Consider the following 18,535-nt stretch of genomic DNA (forward strand, 5'->3'; position numbering starts at 1 on the left):
GCAAAGAGACCTGGGTGTCATGGTACATCAGTCACTGAAGGTTGGCATGCAGGTACAGCAGGCGGTGAAGAAGGCAAATGGCATGTTGGCCTTCATAGCGAGGGGATTTAAGTACAGGGGCAGGGAGGTGTTGCTACAGTTGTACAGGGCCTTGGTGAGGCCACACCTGGAGTATTGTGTACAGTTTTGGTCTCCTAACCTGAGGAAGGACATTCTTGCTATTGAGGGAGTGCAGCGAAGGTTCACCAGACTGATTCCCGGGATGGCGGGACTGACCTATCAAGAAAGACTGGATCAACTGGGCTTGTATTCACTGGAGTTCAGCAGAATGAGAGGGGACCTCATAGAAACGTTTAAAATTCTGACGGGGTTAGACAGGTTAGATGCAGGAAGAATGTTCCCAATGTTGGGGAAGTCCAGAACCAGGAGTCACAGTCTAAGGATAAGGGGTAAGCCATTTAGGACCGAGATGAGGAGAAACTTCTTCACCCAGAGAGTGGTGAACCTGTGGAATTCTCTACCACAGAAAGTTGTTGAGGCCAATTCACTAAATATATTCAAAAAGGAGTTAGATCCAGTCCTTACTACTAGGGAGGATCAAGGGGTATGGCGAGAAAGCAGGAATGGGGTACTGAAGTTGCATGTTCAGCCATGAACTCATTGAATGGCGGTGCAGGCTCGAAGGGCCGAATGTCCTACTCCTGCACCTATTTTCTATGTTTCTATGTTTCTCGCCTCTCCTGGACCCCGAACTCTCGCCGCCCTCCACTCCGATCAACAATGGAGCAGTCAGTAACAGGACATTAATTAGTCTCTCATCTTGGAGACATCAAATATCAACACACTTGTTATTTGAAACATCAAAATATTAAACTCCAGCCGCTCATCACACGGACAAGTCGCATTTTCAGGCTAACCCACAAGTCCTTTATCACTTTATTTTCTCTCTGGGTCTGGATCCAGGCACGCAGTTGCTTACTGTGGGATGGAGACACGTTTGCACACAGTCGCTGGGACACAAGTCGGAGCGTGCCACAGTACAGTAATGTCTCGGGGCACTGGGAGGTGGGTTGACAATGTGCCACACGCTACAAGCGATAAAAGTTTCCCAATATTATCACACCTGTGCAGCAAGATGCATTCTTTGAGCAAGCAGCATCCTGCCCCCTTCTGTGGTATGCGAGCTTCCAGAGAAGGGGATGAGTTTAATCTGTGATCGTGCAGCACCTGTATTTACAAGTCGTCGAAAAATCGTAGAAATTTACAGCACGGAAGGAGGCCATTCAGCCCATCGTGTCCGCGCCGGCCGACAAAAAGCTCTCCACCTAATCCCACTTTACCAGCTCTCAGTCCGTAGCTCTGTAGGTTACATAAGAAATAGGAGCAGGAGTAGGCCAGTTGGCCCCTCAAGCCTGCTCCGCCATTCAATAAGATCATGGCTGATCCGATCATGGACTCAGCTCCACTTCCCTGCCCGCTCCCCATAACTCTTTATTTCCTTATCGCTCCAACCTACTCAACCTATCTTCATAAGTCAATCCCCTCACCTCCGGAATCAACCTCGTGAACCTTCTCTGAACAGCCTCCAATGCAAGTATATCCTTCCTTAAATACGGAGACCAAAACTGTACGCAGTACTCCAGGTGTGGCTTCACCAATACCCTGTACAGTTGTAGCGGGACCTCTCTGCTTTCATACTCTCTCCCCCTTTCAATAAAGGCCAACATTCCATTTCCCTTCCTGATCACTTGCTGTACCTGCAGACTAACCTTTTGTGTTTTACGCACAAGGAACCCCCAGGTCCCTCTGTGCTGCAGCACTTTGCAATTGTTCTCAATTTAAATTATAATTTGCTTTTCTATTTTTTCTGCCAAAGTGGATAACCTCTCACTTTCCCACATTATACTCCATCTGCCAAATTTTGCCCACTCACTTAGCCTGTCTATATCCCTTTGCAGATTTTTTGTGTCCTCCTCACAATTTGCTTTCCCACCCATCTTTGTATCTTCAGCAAACTTGGCTACATTACACTCGGTCCCTTCATCCAAGTCATTAATACAGATTGTAAATAGTTGAGGCCCCAGCACCGATCCCTGCGGCACCCCACTAGTTACTGTTTGCCAACCGGAAAATGAGCCATTTATCCCGACTCTCTGTTTTCTGTTAGTTAGCCAATCCTCTATCCATGCTAAAATATTACCCCCAACCCCATGAACTTTTATCTTGTGCAGTAACCTTTTATGTGGCACCTTATCGAATGCCTTCTGGAAATCCAAATACACCACATCCACTGGTTTCCCCTTATCCACCCTGCTCGTTGCATCCTCAAAGAACTCCAGCAAATTTGTCAAACATGATTTCCCTTTCATAAAACCATGCTGACTCTGCTTGATTGAATTATGCTTTTCCCAATGTCCCGCTACTGCTTCCTTAATAATGGACTCCAGCATTTTCCCAACCACAGATGTTAGGCTAACTGGTCTATACTTTCCTGCTTTTTGTCTGCTTCCTTTTTTAAATAGGGGCGTTACATTTGCGGTTTTCCAATCCGCTGGGACCGCTCCAGAATCCAGGGAATTTTGGTAGATTACAACCAATACATCCACTATCTCCGCAGCCACTTCTTTTAAGACCCTACAATGTAAGCCATCAGGTCCAGGAGACTTGTCCGCCTTTAGTCCCATTATTTTACCGAGTGCTACTTCATTAGTGATAGTGATTGTATTAAGTTCCTCCCTCCCTTTCGCCCTTTGATTATCCACTATTGGGATGATTTTAGTGTCTTCTACTGTGAAGATCGATACAAAATATTTGTTCAATGTCTCTGCCTTTTTCCTGTTACCCATTATTAATTCCCCAGTCTCATCACCTAGGGGACCAACATTTACTTTAGCCACTCTTTTCCTTTTTATGTACCTGTAGAAACTCTTACTATCTGTTTTTATATTTTGTGCTAGTTTACTTTTATAATCTATCTTCCCTCTCTATCATTTTTTTAGTCGTTCTTTGCTGGCTTCTAAAAGTTTCCCAATCCTCTGGCCTCCCATTGTTCTTGACCACTTTGTCTGCCCTTGTTTTCAATTTGATACCCTCCCTTATTTCCTTAGTTAGCCACGGATGGTTGTCCCTTCTCTTACACTCTTTCCTTCTCGTTGGAATATATTTTTGTTGCGAGATATGCAATATCTCCTTAAATGTCTCATCAACCGTCCCATACTTTAATCTATTTTTGCAGTCCACTTTAGTTAACACTGCCCTCATACATTTGTAGTCTGCCTTATTTAAGTTTAGGAAACTAGTTTGAGAACCAACTTTCTCGCCCTTCAACTGAATTTGAAATTCAACCATGTTATGGTCACTCATTTCTCGAGGATCCTTTAATATGAGAACATTTATTAATCCTGTCTCATTACACAGGACCAGATCTAAGATAGCCTGCTCCCTGGTTGGTTCCGCAACGTACTATTCAAGGAAACTATCCCAGATACACACTGTGAACTTTTCCTCAGGCTACCCTGGCCAATTTGCTTTGTCCAATCAATATGAAGGTTCAAATCGCCCATGATTATTGCCGTTCCTTTTTTACAAGCCTCCATTCTTTCTTGATTTATACTCCGTCCAACAGTGTAGCCACTGATAGGGGGCCTATAGACTACGCCCACCAGTGACTTTTTCCCATTATTATTTCTTATCTCCACCCAAACTGATTCAACATCTTGATCTTCTGAGTCAATATCGTTTCTCACTAACGCACTGATCTCATCCTTTATTAACAGAGCTACCCCACCTCTTTTTCCTTTCTGTCTGTCCTTCCGACTTGTCAAATACCGCTGAATACTTAGTTCCCAGTCCTGGTCACCTTACAACCACGTCTCTGTAATGGCGAGCAGATCATACCCATTTTTATCTATTTGTGCCGTCAACTCATCTATTTTGTTACGGATGCTACGTGCATTCAGATAAAGAGCTTTTAAATTTGTTTTTTTACTATTTTTTCCTGTTTTGACCCCACTTTCTGATTCACCTTTATGTTTATACATTCTGTCCCTTCTTGGCACGCTCTGGTTTTCATTTCCCCCAGTGCTACCCTGCTCTAATGTCTTCTCCTTATTCTTTGACTTTTAACATTTTCGCCTGAATCCTCTCCTCGGCCTCCCCCCGCACTAATTAGTTTAAAGCCCTCTCTACAGCCCTAGTTATTTGATTCGCCAGGACCCTAGTTACGGCACTTCAAGGACATAGCCAAGTATTTTTTAAATGCGGGGAGGGTTTCTGCCTCTACCACCCTTTCAGGCAGTGAGTTCCAGACCCCCACCACCCTCTGGGTGAAAAACTATGTCCGCTCAACTCCCCTCTAATCCTTCGACTAATTACTAAAATCTACGCCCCCTAGCAAATGCCAGAAGAGAAATGCATTTATATAGCGCCTTTCACTACAGCCCAAAGCGCTTTACAACCAACAAAGTACTTGTTGAATTGTGGTCACTGATGTAATGTGGGAAACAGCGAGCACAGTACAAAAAGTACTTAATTGATTGTAAGCTGCTTTGGGATGCCCGTGAAAGGCACTATATAAATGCAAGTCTGTCTCTCGGGGCTGGCAACACTGGGCGGACTGCCCTCTGAACCCGGAGCCCGCCGATTCACTGATGTTTCTCGTATTTTCTCCTGCTCCCCCCCCCGGCCACCAACCCCACCTACACCAGGAACCTTCTGGATCAACCCCCAGTACCGACTGACACTGCTCGAGGAAGATGATGACCCGGACGACGATGAGGTGTCCTGCACAGTCACCGTGGAACTCCTCCAGAAATACGGCCGAAGGAAAGAGAAGGTTGAATTCCACCACATCGCCTTCCACATCTTTCCCGTGAGTAACTCCAACTCCTAACGCATGAGATTCCAAGGGGGCCTCGACAGGGTAGATGCAGAGAGGATGTTTCCCCCTCGTGGGGGGGGGGGGGGGAAGCTAGAACTAGGGGGCATGGTTTCAGAATAAGGGGTCGCTCATTTAAGACAGAGATGAAGAGGAATTTCTTCTCTGAGGGTTGTAAATCTGTGGAATTCTCTGCCCCAGAGAGCTGTGGAGGCTGGGTCATTGAATATATTTAAGGTGGAGATAGACAGATTTTTCAACAATTAGGGAATCAAGGGTTATGGGGAGCGGGCGGGGAAGTGGAGCTGAGACCAGGATCAGATCAGCCATGATTGATTGGCGGAACAGGCTCAAGGGGCCGTATGGCCTACTCCTGCTCCTATTTCTTATGTTCTTATGTAACATCATCCAACACACACTGAGATATGTGTACTGAACAGGGTGATACACAGGGAACTAACTGTATGTATATGAGCGCTGGAAATAGGGAAGAATCTTGCAAGTACAATGAAGGCTAATCAATATATTGAGAGTAATAGAGTGACTAATGAAGATGTCGGCCCATTAAAGACAGACACATGCAGTGTGGTAATAGAAAATAAGGTCATGGCAGATTTATTGAACAAATACTTTCCACAGAGGACAAAATACCAGTCCCAGGATCCTATATGCTTTTTTTAACCACTTTCTCAACCTGCCCTGCCACCTTCAACGATTTGTGCTCACACCCCCAGATCTCTCTGTTCATTTAGGATTGTATCCTTTAGTTTATATTTCCTCTAGACCGTTCTTTCTACCAAAATGTATCACTCGCACTTTTCCGCGTTAAATTTCATCTGCCACGTGTCCGCCCATTCCACCAGCCTCTTGAAGTCTATCCCTCTCCTCCTCACTGTTCACTATACTTCCAAGTTTTGTGTCATCTGCAGATTTTGAAATTGTGCCCTGTACACCCAAGTCCAAGTCACCAATATATACCAGGAAAAGCAGTGGTCCTAATATCGACCCCTGGGGAACGTCACGTATACCTTCCTCCAGTCTGAAAAACCGCTCACCGCTACTCTCTGCTTCCTGTCATTTCGGCAATCCCGGAATCCATGCTGCCTCTGCCCCTTTTATTCCATGGGCTTCAACTTTGCTGGCAAGCCTGTTATGTGGCACTTTATCAAGATTGAGAGCGGTGTGGCTTTGCTCTAAATGATCCAATAAAACATGTTTTATTCGTTACGGGGTGTGAGCGTCGCTGGCAAGGCCGGCGTTTATTGCCCGTCCCGTTGCACTCGAGAAGTTGGCGAGCCACCTTATACAACTGAGTGCCTGGCTGGGCCATTGCTGTGGGTCTGGAGTCATGTATAGGCCCAGACCGGGTAAGGACAACAGATTTCCTTCCCTAAAGCGAATCAGGTGGCCTTTTACAACAATCTGGTCGTTTCACGGTCACCATTACCGGCACCAACTTTTTATTCCAGGTTTATTTATTTAACTGAATTTAAATTCCCCAGCTGCCCGTGGTGAGATTTGAACTCGGTTCTTGCAGGCCAGTGGATTATAAGTCCCGCGACTTAGCCACTGTGCTACCGTCCACCATATAATAAACCAAAAAGGAGCAACTGGTTTCATGATTTCTAAGAGTTTGTCTCGTCGTCTCATGATTTGAGATGGTCGGGGTGGCAAATGGCAAGATGGCATTACTGTATAAATGCTTTTCAAGTGGTTGCTGTTGTCATTGTAAACTTTGTTGCTGTCGTAAAAGTTGTTGTAAAAGTTGTTGTCCTGACATGGCAGGGCAGGCTTGAGGGACCGAACGGTGTGCTAATCGGGGTGGGGTCGAGTGCTGCCTGTGTTATCAGGACATTAACCCCTTTGTGTTTCTGTTGCAGGTTCCTGAACAAGTACGTATCCTGCTGCCCCCCGATACAGCACTGGGATGGTGTAATGTATTTGCTTCATGGGTTCTTTGCTTAAGCTTTCATAGCAACACATTGCTGCCAAGAACTAGTTGGTTTATTAGCAAAGGTTTAACAATCACACTACACATTACCGGTTCATCCACCAGGCTCACCAACACCTGCCTCATCGTGGATCCCCCCCCCGAACCCAACTGGCCGGGGTTTTATTGAGTCTTGTGAACATCACGTGACTGGCTAAGCCACTCCCATCTCAACAGCTCTACAACTATTTTAAATTAACAGATAAAGCCGAGTGCCCCCTTATTAAAGGGACACTCGAACCCACAAATTGACAATAAAACTTTACGGGAAGTTAGCAGATCAAATTAAAATTTGGTTGCCGGGGGTGATGATGCACTCCAGTCCCTCCGGCGGCCACCTCTCACGGAAGGCCGCGAGCGTACCGGTGGACACCGCGTGCTCCATCTCCAGGGACACCCCTGGCTCGGATGTAAGCGCGGAAGAGAGGCAGGCAGTCGGGCCGAATGACCCCCTCGACCGCCCGCTGCCTGGACCGGCTGATGGCCCCCTTGGCCAGGCCCAGGAGTGGTCCTACGAGGAGGCCTTCCGACCTGCCCGCTCCCCTCCGCACAGGGTGCCCAAAGATCAGGAGTGTGGGACTGAAGTGCAACCAGAATTTGAGGAGCAGACCCTTTAAATAATGGAAGAGGGGCTGCAACCTCACACACTCCACATATGCATGGAACACGGACTCCTCCAGACCACAGAAATTGCAGGCGGCCTGGGAGCCTGTGAACCGACTTAAAAAACTTATTGCACGGGACTGCTCCGTGCACCACCCTCCAGGCCAAGTCCCCGATAAATAGAGGGAGGACTCCCGCGTAGAGTGCACTCCATTGGGGACCACCGCCTCCTCCAGACAGCAAGATGGTGTCAGCAACAGCTCGACAACTTGTGAACATACACACAAGTGCACACATTACAGACGTCTGTTGGATATAATTAGGAGATCTGGTTATCCTCCGCACCCCCTCAGTGAGGAGATTGACAGCTGGTTACCCCTCCGCCCCCCCTCCACCTCCCTATCTCTCCCCCTCCCCACCTCAGTGATTATTGCCTGCACTCCCAGCTGATCAGATTCAGAGAGCTACCAGCCAAACCAAAGGCTTCCACAGGGCGGGGACCTCCCCGGTATTCCGATATCCTGGGGGAGAGAGGCGGAAAAGTTTAGGGAGGGAATACGGCCCCTCGAGCCTGCTCCGCCGTTCAATAAGATCACGGCTGATCTTCGACCTCAACTCCACTTTCCCGCCTGATCCCCATATCCCTCGATTTCCTGAGAGTCCAAAAATCTATCGATCTCAGCCTTGAGTATACTCAACGACTGAGCCTCCACAGCCCTCTGGGGCAGAGAATTCCAAAGATTCACCACCCTCCGAGTGAATAAATTCCTCCTCGTCACAATGGTCCTAAATGGTCGACCCCTTATCCTGAGACTGTGACCCCTGGTTCGGGACTCCCCAGCCTCGAGAGGCAGGGAGAACGGGCAACGGACAGAGTCCAGAAATGGTGTGGAACCAGCCGGTGAGGCAGCTGAAAGGGCCATGGCAGGTGAAGGCATGGCCGGCAATCTTCATCAACATAGGCAGTCCCTCGGAATCGAGGAAGACTTGCTTCCACTCTTAGAATAAATCCTTAGGTGGCTGAACAGTCCAATACGGGAGCCACAGTCCCTGTCACAGGTGGGACAGACAGTGGTTGAGGGAAAGGGTGGGTGGGACTGGTTTGCCGCACGCTCCTTCCGCTGCCTGCGCTTGGTTTCTGCACGCTCTCGGCGACGAGACTCGAGGTGCTCAGCGCCCTCCCGGATGCTCTTCCTCCACTTAAGGCGGACTGGTCTTTGGCCAGGGACTCCCAGGTGTCGGTGGGGATGTTGCACTTTATCAGGGAGGCTTTGAGGGTGGTCCCTTGTAACGTTTCCTCTGCCCGCCTTGGGCTCGTTTGCCGTGAAGGAGTTCCGAGTAGAGCGCGTGTGCAGAGCAATGGTGTGGAGCGGTTAAAATCGGGGATGCTCAAGAGGCCAGGATTAGAGGAGCGCATATACCTCGGAGGGTTGTGGGGCTGGAGGAGGTTACAGAGATGGTGTGGGGGCGCGGCCATGGAGGAATTTGGAGAAATGACTGGGGCACCGTGTAATTGTCGGGTTCCGCTCTCACTGCTGTTAATTTTATCTGCCAAGTTTCATAACCAGGCCACCCACTTTGGCAGAAAGTTTTTCCGCTATCAGAAATATGTGTTTAGCTCGGGCAGCTACATCAACAGCCGGGCAGTGGCGAGACGCCTGCAGCTCCCTCCGGGACAGTACATTGTCGTGCCCTCCATCTTCACGAAGGACGAGGAGGGGGAGTTCTTTCTGCGGATTTTTGCGAAGAAAAGCAACGTTTCCAGGTACAGCCTCGAGGGCGGTCGTGAGACTCACGGGTGCTTTGCTTAAGAATGCAGGGCGAAACATTGCTATTAATAACTAGTTGGTTTATTAATAAAGATTTGAGAATCACACGACACATTACCAGTTCATCCACCAGGCTCACAACCACCTGCCCCATCGTGGATCCCCCGAACCCAACTGGCCGGGGTTTTATTGAGTCTTGTGAACATCACGTGACTGGCTCAGCCACTCCCAATGCACATGGCTGCAGTTGGGATCGAATGTAGAATGTTTCGGACTGTTGGTTAAATGGTGCAATGGTGAGCACTCTGGACTTGGAATCCAGCGATCCGAGTTCAAATCTTGGGAAAAGCTGAATTTTTTCCACCGGTACGCTCGCGGCCTTCCGCGAGAGGTGGGCGCCGGAGGGACTGGTGTGCATCATCACCCCCGGCAACCAAATTTTAATTTGATTTTATGTTTCAAAGTTTAATTTGTTTTAAATGCTGGTTTTAGTGTCCCCCTCCCCTTTTATCGGGGGCACTTGTAAACTATGGTTTTAGAGCCCCAAAAAAACAGCAAAAAAAATCTACAAAAATACAAAAAAAAAAGGCCCTTGCGAAATGTTTGGAGTGTCCCCCAGATCGGGGGGGGTCACTTGACCTAATGTTTATTTGTCTCCTCTAAAAGAGTTGTAGGTTGTTTCGGTGTAAGGGGGTGTCGCAGTTGTGTGGGGCGGACTGGTTGGGCCGGGTGCTCTTTACCTTTCCGCCATTGTTCATTGGTTTAGATGTAACCTTCAGGGCTGCTGACCGAGGGCCGTGTGGCTCTTTGTCGGCCGGCGCGGACACGATGGGCCGCAATGGTCTTCTGCGCTGTAACTTTCTATTATGTTTCAAAACCTGTAATCGTATGACACACCACAAGGGGGTCGGGCAGAACTTCATCCTCGGTGGAATGTCCGTGAGTTAACTGCTCCAGCCGCAAACATTCAGGATTCGAAATCCGGTCCCACCGTTTTTGAGGCGGTGACCCCGGCTGATTTTAACGCCGGGCGGTAATCACCGCCCCAAACTGAGCAAAATTCGTCTTTGCCGCCCAAAACGAGAGAGCGGGGCCGCCCTTAAAGGGGAGGTGTCGCTGTCGGTGACGTCATGTTGTGTTTTTTTTTGTCTGCCGACTGCCAGCTCGGGCCGACAATTGTGGCCCCCGGGTTTGGCCGGGCCGTCAACAGGCAAACACAGACCCTCTTGGGTGCCAGGCGAGTTGGCCCGGCCGAAACCCTCCCAGGTGGCCCAGTGTTGGCCACTAAAGTGGCTGCAGAGCTCGCAGCGGCCCTCCCCTTTAACTGAAGGGGGGGGGGGGTTGACATTGTGAGCCGCCGGCGCAATGAGGTCATCGGCGAGGCGCTGATGACTGACGGCCTCGGAAACTCTGACCCGTCCCCGTACATTGCGCGGCCAGAAGTCTTCGAAAACGTTGGGTGCGCCTCGCTTCGCGCGGGGGGGGGGGGGCGGAAGTTTCGAGCCCCGGTGTTTCTGGGTTGAACGCTCTGATAGTATCTCTCACATAGGTTGAGACAGTCACAGCGAAGGCAGAGTGGTTCTATGGGCAGTTCCACCGCCGTTCGAGTTGATAATCATGGGCTTCTCTTTTTCACAGAGAGAACAGCATCACCACCAGCGCCTTCAACACAGAGGTAGGTGTGAGGGGATGGGAACGGGGAGTGAGACACAGTGGTATAGGCTCAGTGCTACTCCAATCCCTCTACACTGTCCCCATCAAACACTCCCAGGGCGGGTACAGCACGGGGTTAGATACAGAGTAAAGCTCCCTCTACACTGTCCCATCAAACACTCCCAGGGCAGTTACAGCACGGGGTTAGATACAGAGTAAAGCTCCCGCTACACTGTCCCATCAAACACTCCCAGGGCAGTTACAGCACGGGGTTAGATACAGAGTAAAGCTCCCTCTACACTGTCCCATCAAACACTCCCAGGGCAGTTACAGCACGGGGTTAGATACAGAGTAAAGCTCCCTCTACACTGTCCCATCAAACACTCCCAGGGCAGGTACAGCACGGGTTAGATACAGAGTAAAGCTCCCTCTACACTGTCCCATCAAACACTCCCAGGGCAGGTACAGCACGGGTTAGATACAGAGTAAAGCTCCTTCTACACTGTCCCATCAAACACTCCCAGGGCAGGTACAGCACGGGTTAGATACAGAGTAAAGCTCACTCTGCACTGTCCCATCAAACACTCCCAGGGCAGGTACAGCACAGGGTTAGATACAGAGTAAAGCTCCCTCTACACTGTCCCATCAAACACTCCCAGGGCAGGTACAGCACGGGTTAGATACAGAGTAAAGCTCCTTCTACACTGTCCCATCAAACACTCCCAGGGCAGTTACAGCATGGGGTTAGATACAGAGTAAAGCTCCCTCTACACTGTCCCATCAAACACTCCCAGGGCAGTTACAGCACGGGGTTAGATACAGAGTAAAGCTCCCTCTACACTGTCCCATCAAACACTCCCAGGGCAGGTACAGCACGGGTTAGATACAGAGTAAAGCTCCTTCTACACTGTCCCATCAAACACTCCCAGGGCAGGTACAGCACGGGTTAGATACAGAGTAAAGCTCACTCTGCACTGTCCCATCAAACACTCCCAGGGCAGGTACAGCACAGGGTTAGATACAGAGTAAAGCTCCCTCTACACTGTCCCATCAAACACTCCCAGGGCAGGTACAGCACAGGGTTAGATACAGAGCAAAGGTCCCTCTGCACTGTCCCATCAAACACTCCCAGGGCAGTTACAGCACGGGGTTAGATACAGAGTAAAGCTCCCTCTGCACTGTCCCATCAAACACTCCCAGGGCAGTTACAGCACGGGGTTAGATAGAGAGTAAAGCTCCCTCTACACTGTCCCATCAAACACTCCCAGGGCAGTTACAGCACGGGGTTAGATACAGAGTAAAGCTCCCTCTACACTGTCCCATCAAACACTCCCAGGGCAGGTACAGCACGGGTTAGATACAGAGTAAAGCTCCTTCTACACTGTCCCATCAAACACTCCCAGGGCAGTTACAGCACGGGGTTAGATACAGAGTAAAGCTCCCTCTACACTGTCCCATCAAACACTCCCAGGGCAGTTACAGCACGGGGTTAGATACAGAGTAAAGCTTCCTCTACACTGTCCCATCAAACACTCCCAGGGCAGGTACAGCACGGGTTAGATACAGAGTAAAGCTCCTTCTACACTGTCCCATCAAACACTCCCAGGGCAGGTACAGCACGGGGTTAGATACAGAGTAAAGCTCCCTCTACACTGTCCCAGCAAACACACCCAGGGCAGGTACAGCACAGGTTTAGATACAGAGTAAAGCTCCCCCTACACTGTGTCCCATCAAACATTCCTGGTGCAGGTACAGCACGGGGTTAGCTACAGACTAAAGCTCCCTCTATACTGTCCCATCAAACACTCCCAGGGCAGGTACAGCACAGGGTTAGATACAGAGTAAAGCTCCCTCTACACTGTCCCGTTAATGTGCTTCAGCCCCAATCCCAGATGAGAGCCACTGGCATAATTTCCATTTCCTGCATCGATAAACTCTCCTCATTATTGCCGGTTTGGAGTGAATATTCCCGGAGTTGCAGAAACGACTGGCGACACTCCCCACATACTGGCTCTTGCAGACCGAGAGGGGATGGGCTGCATTGATGTGGGGGTCTCGGGACTTGCGGTGACCCACTGGTCAACTTCAAGCGGCTGGGATCCATGTCGGGGCTTGTTCACACAGAGGTGCCTTTCTTCGCAACACCTTGCCAGGCAAGCAATGGGTTTTCTCTGACCCGGATATCTGCCCAGAGACCAGAATTGCAACCGATTTAGACTGGGGCCTCGTGCTGCCGATGGCTGGAGGAGGGCCCGATTTAGCAGATTTTCTCTGGCACCATTGAAAAAAAAAAAGACCCTTGGGGAAAATGGTGCTCGATTTTCGGCTCTGCTGATTTCGGGGCGGCAGGGCGGTAAAGTTTGCGCCCAGGAGCAAAATTGGGCAGCTGGTTGCCCCGAGTGTGGGGCGGAGTGCTAAGGGAGGCGTTACACATCTCTCTTGGGGCGCTCGGCAAACTGAGCAAGCGAAAATCCCGAGCTAAACAGCTGGCCCAGGAACGCGCTAAGCGAAGAAATAAAACTGGGGGAATAAACACCAAAAACATTCCTGATAAATGCCTCACGCCACCACAACGTAAATCGCTAAAAAAAATGAAAGAAACACCAATCACACTTACCTGAGGTCGATATTACTTCCCTCAGTGCAACCGCTACCGATCGGAGCGCCCGCGGTCACAGGCGTTCCCACCAGGGGGCGCTAACAGTCAGGGGCAGCCACAAATCCAGCCACCAGGGACGTTGTACACCGACTCGCGTCTCCCAGGTGGTACTGCTCCGCGCCCCCGCTAACCACACCCCCCCCGTCCCCCTGAACGTCCCGGCGGGGGTGCTGGGAGCTGGCCGCCCGGGCGCAAGTGCTTCCCGCCACCATTGCCACACCTCCGGGGCTCTGAGAGGGGCGGCAGGAGACCGAATTACCACCCCCTTCTTGGGCAAACGGACTCTGATTCAAAATGAAGAGAGCGTTCAGCGACATTTCCGTTCTCGACAGCATTGCATAGTGACGGACCTGTGCACTCCCACCCGCCATACACCGCGCCCCCACCCCGACCCCCGACTCCCGGCCAATCGGGGCTGATCCTTTTTCGCTCGATTCTGTGAATTCCACGTTTTGAGATTTAATTTGTCTTCTGTTTGCGCCTTGTCTCTCGTTCCAGATTGTTTTGACCAAGCCCAACGCAGCCAGCGCCGAAGGAACTGTGCTGGACCGCCTGAAGGATGCTGCAAGCCTGGTACGTGTTACCCCGTGACCGAGCCTGAGTGCCGGCCGTGGCTCAGTGGGCAGCACCCTCGCCTCTGAGTCAGAAGGTCGTGGGTTCAAGTTCTCACTCCAGGGAGTTGAGCACAAAAATCCAGGCTGACACTCCCAGTGCAGTGCTGAGGGAGCGCCGCACTGTCGGAGGTGCCGTCTTTTGGATGAGACGTTAAACTGAGGCCCCGTCTGCTCTCTCAGGTGGATGGAAAAGATCCCACGGCCACTATCTCGAAGAAGAGTCAAGTCATAGGCAGTCACTCGGAATCGAGGAAGACTTGCTTCCACTCTTAAAATGAGTTCCCAGGTGGCTGAACAGTCCAATACGGGAACCACAGTCCCTGTCACAGGTGGGACAGATAGTGGTTGAGGGAAAGGGAGGGTGGGACTGGTTTGCCGCACGCTCCTTCCGCTGCCTGCGCTTGGTTTCTGCACGCTCTCGGCAACGAGACTCGAGGTGCTCAGCGCCCTCCCGGATGCATTTCCTCCACTTAGCCAGGGATTCCCAGTGCAGTGCTGAGGGAGTGCCGCACTGTCGGAGGTGCTGTCTTTCGGATGAGATGTTAATCCGAGGCCCTGTCTGCTCCTCTCAGGTGGACGTAAAAGATCCCACGGCACTATTTTGAAGAAGAGCAGGGGAGTTCTCCCTGGTGTCCTGGGGCCAATATTTATCGCTCAATCAACGTAACAAAAAAACAGATTATCTGCTCGTTATCAATGGCAACTTGCATTTATATAGCGCCTTTAACATAGTAAAATGACGTAAGGTGCTTCACAGGAGTGTTAAAGACAAAAACATTTGACAGCGAGCCATTATAAGGAGAATTAGGACAGATGACCAAAAGCTTGGTCTAAGAGATAGGTTTTAAGTAGCATCTTAATGGAGGAAAGAGAGGCGGAGAGGTTTTGGGAGAGAGTTCCAGAGCTTGGGGCCCAGGCAACAGAAGGCACGGCCACCGATGGTTGAGCGATTATAATCAGGGATGCTCAGGAGGGCAGAATTAGAGGAGCGCAGACATCTCGGGGGGGGGGGGGGGTTTGTGGGGCTGGAGGAGATTAAGGAGATAGGGAGGGGCAAAGGCCTTGGAGGGTCATTATCACATTGCTGTTTGTGGGAGCTTGCTGTGCGCATTTCCCACATTACAACAGTGACTGCACTTGGAAAATACTTCACTGGCTGCGCAGCGCTTTGGGACGTGAAAGGCGCTATAGAAATGCAAGTTCTTTCTCGTTTATTTTCCGCTACGCATTGCCCCCGGTGCAAGTGCTAGCTGGTTTCTTCATTCAGATGTACAGCGGCCGGGACGTGAAATGTAGCCGCAGCTGACGGCGGGTTAATGCCCGATGGGTTAATGCCCGATGGGTTAATGCCCGATGGGTTACCCTGCTTCCTGTGGGGCTGTGTTGTTAACAGTCCATCCCTCTCTCTTTCAGAACAGCTCCCTGAGTGCCTCCGAATTCATGAAGACCTTCAATTCAGGTGGGTGAGTCCTCGAGACCGCACGTGAATCTGTCACCCGCCCTCTTGCCAGCTGCGCGGGACACAATTTGGACGCGCTCTCTCCCTAACCCTAACCCTAAATGCACCCTTGGGTCTCTCTGCACTCGAGCGCCCCCTTTAAAAGTGTACCATTTAGTCTGTGAGGTCTCTGCTCATTTCTCCTCCCAAACCCATATAAAACACCAAAGAGGGTGCAAAATTGCCCCTTTCTGTAAGAGCCACCGCTGAGGCAACACAGAATCCCAGACATTTACAGAATGGCCCTCCATTTTTTTTTCCCGGCAGTACTCATCACCGCGTCGCCCGAGTTGCCGCCCCATCGGGCACGCGCCCACCGCTGCCGACCCCCTTTCCGCTCTTAAAGGGGAGGGCGCGCGGCCGCCATTTTGTTTTCATCGTCGGCCGACTCCGCGGTCATCCCGGCGGTGGCGCCCACGGGTTCGGCCGGGCCGCCAACGCTCAGCCCCGGCCACCCCCCACCCCACTCCCCGCCCCTCTGGGGACGCTGGTCCGTCCCAAACCCTCACTGGTGGCCCAACGGGCCCCAACTCAACAAACTCCAGAGTTCACAGCGGCCTGCCCCTTTAACTGAAGGGGAGGGGCGTCGGGGCGGGGGAAAAGTCTTCAATATCGGTGAGTGCGCCCCCTTTTGGTCGGAGGGCAATTTCGGCCCCAGCTGGAGAATTGTGTCCGATTTTGGGCCCACCGCGCTTTCGGAAGGACCTGAAGGCTTTGGAGAAGGTTCAGGAGTGATTTAGAACATAAGAACATAAGAAATAGGAGCAGGAGTCGGCAATTTGCCCCTCGAGCCTGCTCGGCCATTCAATGAGATCATGGCTGATCTGATCATGGACTCAGCTCCACTTCCCCGCCCGCTCCCTATAACCCTTCACTCCCTTTATCGCTCAAAAATCTGTCTATCTCCGCCTTAAATATATTCAATGACCCAGCCTCCACTGCTCTCTGGGGCAGAGAATTCCACAGATTTACGACCCTCAGAGAGAAGAAATTCCTCCTCATCTCAGTTTTAAATGGGCGGCCCCTTATTCTAAGATTATGTCCCCGAGTTTTAGTTTCCCCTTATGAGTGGAAATATCCTCTCAGCATCCACCTTGTCGACCCCTCTCATTATTTTATACGTTTTAATAAGAGCACCTCTCATTCTTCTGAACTCCAATGAGTAGAGGCCCAACCTACTCAACCTATCCTCATAAGTCAACCCCCCTCATCTCCAGAATCAACCGAGTGAACCTTCTCTGAACAGCCTCCAATGCAAGTATATCCCTCCTTAAATACGGAGAACAAAACTGCACGCAGTACTCCAGGTGTGGCCTCACCAATACCCTGTACAGTTGTAGCAGGACTTCTCTGCTTTTATACTCTATCCCCCTTGCAATAAAGGCCAACATCCCATTTGCCTTCCTGATCACCTGCTGTACCTGCATACTCACTTTTTGTGTTTCATGCACAAGGACCCCCAGGTCCTGCTGTACTGCAGCACTTTGCAATTTTTCTCCACTTAAATTATAATTTGCTTTTCTATTATTTCTGCCAAAGTGGATAACCTCACACTTACCCACATTGTGCTCCATCTGCCCAATTTTTGCCCAATCACGTAGCCTGTCTGTATCCCTTGCTATTTCCGAGAATGGTTCCAGGGATGAGGGACTTCAGTTCCGTGGATAGACTGGAGAAGCTGGGATTGTTCTCCTTGGAGCAGAGAAGGTTGAGAGGAGATTTGATCGAGGGGTTCAAAATCACGAGGGGTTTAGACAGAGTAAATAGAGAGAAATGGTTCCCATTGGCGGAAGGGTTGATAACCAGAGGACACAGATTGAAGGTGATCGTCAAAAGAACCAGAGGCAACATGAGGGAAAACGTCTTTACGCAGCGAGTGGTTAGGATTTGGAATGTGCTGCCTGAGCGGGTGGATACAGATTCAAAACGGGATTGGATAAATACTTGGAGAAAAAATTGCAGGGCTATGGGGAAAGAGCAGGGTCGGGTCTAACTGGATCGCAGACTCGATGGGCCGAATGGCCTTCCATGCTGTACACTCGATGGGCCGAATGGCCTTCCATGCTGTACACTCGATGGGCCGAATGGCCTTCCGTGCTGTACACTCGATGGGCCGAATGGCCTTCCGTGCTGTACACTCGATGGGCCGAATGGCCTTCCATGCTGTACACTCGATGGGCCGAATGGCCTTCCATGCTGTACACTTGATGGGCCGAATGGCCTTCCATGCTGTACACTCCATGGGCCGAATGCCCTTCCGTGCTGTACACTCCATGGGCCGAATGGCCTTCCGTGCTGTACACTCGATGGGCCGGATGCCCTTCCGTGCTGTACACTCCATGGGCCGAATGGCCTCCTTCTGTGTGCTGTTCTGCGATTCAGAACAACAGAAAATATATTGCAATATAAAAATGTTTTTGAATATTAATTATTTTTCATTGTATTTCTCTCTCTCTGAAACTCCGTCTCAATCTCTCTCTGCCTATCAATGTCACTGTTTCTTTCTGTCTCTCTCCCTCTGTCTGTCTCTGTCTCGCTCCATCCCTCTCTTTCTCTCTTCCTCCCGTTCCCTCTCTCTCTCCCGACAGCCTCGCCCGATAGGTTCCATCTGACCACTGGAGACCTGCTGCAGTTTGGTGTTTGCAGTGAACGTATCTTTTGCAGAAATTTTTTGCGAATAGAGTGAGGCAGGGGTCAACGTGCGTGTGGTGAGGGCGCGGATCAGAGTACATTGTGGTGAAGGCGCAGGTCAGAGTGCACTGTGGTGAGGGCGAAGGGTCAGGGTGCGTTCAGTGAAGGCGAAAGTCAGAGTGCGTGTGGCGAGGGCGATGGTCAGAGTGCACTGTGGTGTGGGCAACGGTCAGGGTGCGTGC

At 50.7% G+C, this 18,535-nt stretch overlaps 1 protein-coding gene across 1 annotated transcript in view; it reads left to right on the forward strand.

The window, feature by feature from the left end:
• LOC139243041 (calpain-2 catalytic subunit-like) overlaps positions 1 to 18,313 on the forward strand; it is a gene marked incomplete at its 3' end in the record, with an annotated part of 54,729 nt that extends 36,416 nt beyond the window's left edge. Inside the window, exons 10-16 of the mRNA XM_070870653.1 lie at positions 4,707 to 4,870; positions 6,757 to 6,768; positions 9,026 to 9,234; positions 10,877 to 10,913; positions 14,049 to 14,123; positions 15,578 to 15,623; positions 18,251 to 18,313. Of these exons, the coding sequence (XP_070726754.1) occupies positions 4,707 to 4,870; positions 6,757 to 6,768; positions 9,026 to 9,234; positions 10,877 to 10,913; positions 14,049 to 14,123; positions 15,578 to 15,623; positions 18,251 to 18,313 (606 nt within the window). The remainder of the gene's footprint in view (positions 1 to 4,706; positions 4,871 to 6,756; positions 6,769 to 9,025; positions 9,235 to 10,876; positions 10,914 to 14,048; positions 14,124 to 15,577; positions 15,624 to 18,250) is intronic.
• Positions 18,314 to 18,535: the final 222 nt, after the last annotated feature.

Source organism: Pristiophorus japonicus, unplaced genomic scaffold (genome assembly GCF_044704955.1).
Source record: "Pristiophorus japonicus isolate sPriJap1 unplaced genomic scaffold, sPriJap1.hap1 HAP1_SCAFFOLD_1585, whole genome shotgun sequence".
NCBI lineage: Eukaryota > Metazoa > Chordata > Chondrichthyes > Pristiophoridae > Pristiophorus > Pristiophorus japonicus.